General features: G+C 38.5%; 1 protein-coding gene across 1 annotated transcript in view; it reads left to right on the top strand.

Moving 5' to 3' along the window:
* F13A1 (coagulation factor XIII A chain) overlaps positions 1 to 6,157 on the top strand; it is a 169,569-nt gene extending 163,412 nt beyond the window's left edge. Inside the window, exons 14-15 of the mRNA XM_011367075.1 lie at positions 4,317 to 4,453; positions 5,998 to 6,157. Coding sequence (XP_011365377.1) covers positions 4,317 to 4,453; positions 5,998 to 6,157 — 297 coding nt within the window. The remainder of the gene's footprint in view (positions 1 to 4,316; positions 4,454 to 5,997) is intronic.
* The last annotated feature ends 687 nt before the right edge of the window (positions 6,158 to 6,844 follow it).

Raw genomic sequence — 6,844 nt, forward strand, 5'->3', positions numbered from 1 at the left:
TGTTACTATTATTATTATTATTATTACTAATCAGAGTCAATCTAGAAGTATGGTTGAGCAATGGCTCTGGCACCAGACCGTCTGCATTCAGTTCTCACTTCCTCTACTTACTATCTTCATGAACCTGAGCAACTTACTTCTCTGTGTCTGTTTCCTCATCTGTAAAGTGAAGACTCACAGTATCTAACTCATATAGTTGTGAAGATTAAATGAGTTATAATATACATAAATCACTTAACAGCATTGTTCAATAGAACTTTCTATAATTATGGAAATATTCTAAATCTGTGCTGTCCAAAATGATAGCCACCAGCCACATGTAGTTACTGGGTACTTGAAATTTGGCTAGTGCAACCAAGGAACTGACTTTTCAATTTAATTTAATTTAATTAATTTAAATAGCCACATGTGGCTGGTGGCTACCATAATGGACAGCGCAGACTATAACATTACCTATCTTAAACCATTAGCATTGTTTAGCAAATGCCAACCTAAGTATATTAGCTGATAGCAATGGTGGCGCTATCACTAATGAGCATAATTTACAAACAAGCAATTGCTTATTACCAGCAGTGATCATAGGCTGAGGAGAAAAAAATTCATCTTTCAGCAACACATGTAATAATAATACATGATTGAAAGCACAGGAAGTAAGGGCTGTGAGGTGAATTAATAAATCATGTGACTCATATAGCCAACTAAGTTCATTCTTTCTCAAATTTTTCTCATTTCAGTTTCAATTTCGAACATGGTTATGTATACTGTAAAGCGTATACTCCATGGAAGAGCTCTTGTAATTTCCTAAAAAGTAATTTTTTCCCAAAAGTGTGTGTGTGTGTGTGTGTGAGAAAGAGAGAGAGAAAGAAGGAGGGAGCGGAGAGAGAGACTTGTTTACCAAAGAATCAGAATAGTTGCTCATTATCATGAAATAGCATCAAAGACAAGAACTTAGTATGTTAATATTGGTGAATGGTATTTAACTTGTAAAAGCATCATATTTTGTCAATTTTTTAAAACAGAAATAGTTTAAATGAAAATTTTTAAAGAACCAAGGACATCAAATATGTGGAAAAGGATTTAATGTCACCAAGTATGACATATGCTTTATCCTTTTCTCTGGTCTGAGTAATACTCTTCTCTAAAGTGAATGCACATAAAAGCTTCTTGATTTAACCATCTCAGGATTGCTAAAGGCTCTCTTGACTTAAGGTTTTATGAGAGCAAGAAAATCAGAAATATAATTATGTTGATGTGGAATGATTCTTACAGCACTGAAGAAAGCACTGTAGAGTCCCTAAAAAAAAAAAAAATAGATGTGAACAGATATTTTTACCTACAATAGTCATCATTCTCAACATTTCACAGATACCATAGCATGGCACATCACTTAAATCAACACAGAATATGAAAATACTATGTGTGTGCTCCATTTTCCTCAAAAGAACAGAGGGAAACATCTCCACTTAAATTCCTAAACAGAAAATATTGATGTTAAATGTTGGGCAGGCTTTTTTATTTGGTTTAGTTTGAGTTCTAAGGCTCGTTATCAACTCAGTAGTCAGACGAAAGATGTTAAATAGGGACAAATGTCAGAAAAGTGACACTGAGTATTCATTAACTGCAGAAGAAGCACTATAAAACCTGGAAAGGCCCTCTCCTTTCAATACCCCACCCCTCCCAGGCTTCCTCCCTGCTTCAGCATCAGGGAAGGCTGGGAAGTATTTATATACCCTTGCCAGCAGTTAATTACAGAGATAATCTCTGGAAACAAACTGATTAGACATGACATGTGAAATTATCTGAGAAGACTTAATCTTCTAATCATATTCAGGTCTAAAACCTATCCATGAAGACCCAAACACTTGGGCCAATCTTTCAAATATCTAATTTTCCCTATCACTGTCATCAGTGACCTGAAAGGATACACTTGGCTTTCCACAGCATGGGGATCTTCCTGTAAAGCTAGCCTACCAGTATAGAAATGATTCTCAACCCGGAGGGCACATGGGCCCCAGAGGGCACATGGGTCTGCAATGAATCCCCTAAAACTACATGTGGACTTTGTATGTCCCATATATTTGTCACTGTTTACGTCTGTGTGGTATAAGGGTCAGTAAATACTATCAGATTATTTTAAGGAGCTTGTGCCCGTACTTGTAAAAGTATGCCATGAGGAAGGCAGATGGCTCCAAAATATTTTCCTTTCCAAAATTAAAGTGATCAGAGCAAATACTTTTACCAATAGTGTGTCTGAAGTAGCCCCACTTTCTCTAATTTAGAGTTTTTATAAATATTATCTTTATCTTGTATTTTTAAAAATTCAAAAGCATTCTGAAATTTCTTTTCAACTTAAGAAAATATTTGGGACACATTTGAGAATTAAACCTACAGTATTATGCATTCTCATACCTCCAACATCAATGATAGAGTCGGAACATTTGGGGAGAAAGTGAAAAACTGTCTTCCAAATGTTTCATCTGCATCAGTGGTTTTCATCTGGCTGGAGGGGTGAGGGACAGTTTTCTAAGTTGGTCTTTAGAAATCAAGAGGGGTGCTTAACATTGATTCCAGGCTCCACTGTCAGAGATTCTAATTTAATTGTGTGAGTTGAGCCTAGACTGCCATAGTTTTAAAGTTCCCCAGGTGATTCAGCCTGTGCATGCCAGGCTGAGGACCACTGATTAAAGTGCTGAACACACTGCTTGGCAAACAATTCATGCTCTGTAGGTGACACCTGCTGCAGTCACCACCATGATCAGTATCTGCTTCACCCCTGATCCCTCAGAACCCACTCTCTGCCCATCTTACCTCAGAAATGGGGTTTTGAATGTAATGAACATGGAGAATTGACTGGAATTTTCATTTTTCTTATAGATTTTAAAAAATCTCATAGATATAGATTTAGTCACACACTATATCTTAAAGAGTAAAGCCATTAGGTTTTATTCTTAACTGTAGAGTCAGTGAGAGTCTTCTCTCCGGACAGTGCTCTTCCTCTTTTCCTCTATTCGTAAGAAAGGCTCATTTCCACATGATTTTTTTTCTATATTATACACTGCTTAAAGAAATAAGGTATAGTAATGACTGGGTTGTTATATAGAAAACTCAAATGATCATTACTTTTTTGTAGCCAAACTACTTTAACAAATATTTACTGGGCACTGGCTAGATACTAGAGTAGAAAGTGGGCTGAAATATAAGGTGAATAAAAAAACTACCCCAAGCATTGCTACTTCAAAAAAGTATGAGCTATAATGTATTAAGTCTTTGCCACATGGTATGCAGTGTGCTAGCTGCTTTGTATATATTATCTCATCCTACCCATTTCTTATCAGAAAGAACTTTTATTATTATCTAGTTCCCAAGTTACTTAAAGTTTATACAGTTCCATCTATTTGGGGTACATAATCTCTAAACAAACAACCAAAACTATGGTCACCTGGCCATTTTTCAGCACATGGTGTTGGTGTTGGGAAACATATAGTTCCAAGGGCAAAGGGCAGTGACCACACAGATTAAACACAGCATAAGAATTACTACTAATAATAGCAATGTACATAGATCACCTCATAGAAATGTCAGTCACTGTCAGAGACAAAAAATCTGAGTCTCAGAAGGTTGTCACCCAAGGCCCCACTGCTAGTAAGTGTTGAAGCTAGCACTGAACTCTCATCTCCTGCCAAATACCTGATACTTCTGAGATTTGTTATGGAGGAACTCACCAACAAATAGCCTCACATCCTGCTGGACTCCCATGTCGTAATTGTAGAAGAATTCTCTTTTGTCTATTTTAGTGTCCAGCTTTCTCTTCTTCAAGTTCAACAGTAAGGACTCCCTCTTTGGACACACTTTTTTACAGTGTTTCTAATATTCACAAGGCACAGTTTCCCTGGAGCGATTGTTTCCCCTTGAACTCAGGAATCTCCCAAGTGCTGGCAGGAAACTTGAGCCCTATCCAGAAGTAGAGTTCGCCTGGCCACCCTGACCATAGAAATCTGTTGCTACACCAAATGCACTTCCACCTCCTGCTGACAAAGAGAGCAGCTGGTAGCCAGGTTATTAACCTGAGCTCTAATTAGGGTGGTTTTTATAATGAAGAAAAGTGTGTGATTCTAATTAGTAATTTTCTATCTCTTTCTCAATAGGTATATCCCCCCATCAAAGCAATAAGCTATTCTCATTGCACTAGTTCCATTGCCAAAAAATAATCATAGTGTAAAACAGAAGCAAAGTAAAGGTGGTTAAGGGCACAAGAGAGCAGAAAGAGGTTTTATGTACTGCTAATTATCTGCATTCTCCCCCAACTCATTTCTTAGGTCCGCGGCCCAAAGATGGTTGGTTCTGACATGGTTGTGACAGTTGAGTTCACTAATCCTTTAAAAGAAACTCTGCAAAATGTTTGGATACATCTGGATGGTCCTGGAGTGATAAAACCAAAGAGAAAGCTGTTCCGGTATGTGCTAGGGAGTTGTGGGAAGGTGATGTGGGGCTTTGGGAAGCTTATCTCTCTCTGTCTTTACCAAACTTATGTCTAATCCCTAATGAAAATGTCCAAGAAACTGCTACTTCCTTATTGTCATTTCTTTGGGACAAGGGATAAAAATAGGGTTGGTTCAACTGGTACGTTCATCATCTAATCCTTAAAACTATCCAAACGAGGTAGGTACTGTTATTATTTCCTTTCAGTAGCAGAGGAATTTGAGGCTTTGAGAGGTCAATTGGTTTGCCCCAAGTTGCACAGTTTATAAGAATAACACAAAGTTTCAGATTCAGGGTGGCTGAATCCAGAACCCAAGTTTTAAGCATTTTGCCATACAACTTCCTCAGGTATCAGTCCTACTAATATTAACTAATATCTGTGTGTCAGATATTATGCTGAAAGATGTTCCTTTTCATGGGTCCTTTCTATCCAACTCCACCTCCCGGACTTCACCAACCCACGCACTCTCTAGAACTATTGCTTTCAGTAGAATAAAGGTGAGCCTAAAGAGTTTGAGACTAAGTTCCTTAGTCAGAGGACTAATGACAACCCCAGGTTCAGTAATACTTTGAATGAAACTGCTTCTTTCACACCTAGCACTGTCAGATTGTGCTATATAGTTCTCGGCTTCTGTGAATTGTACTGACAAAGACTGTCACTCAACAAGACAGACTATTCCACGGTCAGGTAGCACTAATTGTTAGATAACAATGCTACTTTTAGATCATCCCAATGATCCCAATTCTGTCATCTGGACCTATATACTGAATAAGGCCCATCTCTCTTCTATCTGATGGCTTGCAAATATTTGCAAACAACTGTGACATCTTTCTTGAGTCCTCTCTATAGCTACCCTGACTTCATTCCTCTCACCTCTAATGTGGTTTTAGCTTCCTCCCTCTCCCACATGCTCCAATTTGTTAGTGCTCCTCTTAAGACTGTGATACCAGAATGGATCCCAGTCTTGAGGTTTATTACTTTCATTTCTACCACAAATAAGTCCCTGTCAGCATCAATCAATCTAGAAAATTTCCTGTGGGTGACCTTCTAAGGCATAGAAAGGAGGTGAAGGGTTTTAGAAACTGCCTCATGACCGGATATGTTAGGAATTCCCCCAACATCCTTCATAGAAGCTACCTTGATCTGTAATCTGTGGGACAAGTGCAAGGCCTCCTTCATCCTTTCTCGGGTGGCTTTAAAAACCAATTTTCCCACTAAGGGCTCTCTGCATTTCTTTCAAATTACAGTGTTCACAGCTTCTTCATCCCATAGTTTAAGAGGTACTTTATGCTTGTGCATGCAATAAACAGTAGAGAAAATGATTTGAGTGCTTTAAAAAAAATGCAAGCACAAAACTTAACAACTTTCCTGTGCTAATAGGAAAGTTGCAGGGGGGTGGGGGAGAATTAAATTAGAAATCAACTCCAGCTAGAGGGAGAGGTCAGCAGTAATAGTCCTGCTTTCGTCAGAAATGATAGTCTCACTTGTCCGTTCTCACACCTTCTCACTCGAATCAGATACAATAATCACTCAGGCAAAGTGAAACACATTTCTACTTCTAAAAAGTCCCCTGTATCCAATTTTCCATCTCAGATAGTAACCCCACAAGCTTTATCTGAGGATATGGGAACTTCCAGCTACCTTTACACCTTGGCTGTCCCAAGAATTCCACCTTAATCAAAAGCCAGTACACAAAAAGAAGCAATCTATGTGTTAAAATAAAGATTAATGCTCACTCAGAGTAGTGACCCACTACTTAGGTGGGTCTCAAAATAGGTTGAGTGTCCAGGTGCATTGTTTATTGTTAACATCTGACATTGGGACAGGTAAAGTGGAGTGAATCAGGGAAAGTATGATAGAGGCCAGTCCCTACATGAACACTAGGCAAATGGCCCACCTATATTATTACTAGTTACTTCAGCATCTTGGTCTATGGCAGATGGGTAATAGATAGAATGTCAGGTCTTCAATCTCTTATGGAAATTCAGATCCAGGAGTGAAGCTTTCCAAAGCAAGGGAAGCTTTATTTCTCAGACACTGTCAAAAATTGGAAAGAATTTGAAATAGAAAATATTTATTATCCAGGTGGGCTTAAGACTTTGGAGAAAGCACTACTTTCTTCATTTCCCCCTGACTCCAGCACACACCTTCACAACCAAGACCTGAGCCAGCCAGTGCCCACATCCACATTGCCAGATAATTAGAAACTCCAGTTACCCTCTGCTGCCAAGATCAAATCTATGGGTGACAGATCCATATATCGACATGGGCCTTAAAAGGGGCAATTCTGTAGAACCAGAATCTTTCACAAGATTGTATTTCTTTCTAGGATACACATCTTGAATAGTCTAGAGAGTCACCACC

The sequence above is a fragment of the Pteropus vampyrus genome, unplaced genomic scaffold, assembly GCF_000151845.1.
Source record: "Pteropus vampyrus isolate Shadow unplaced genomic scaffold, Pvam_2.0 Scaffold129, whole genome shotgun sequence".
NCBI lineage: Eukaryota > Metazoa > Chordata > Mammalia > Chiroptera > Pteropodidae > Pteropus > Pteropus vampyrus.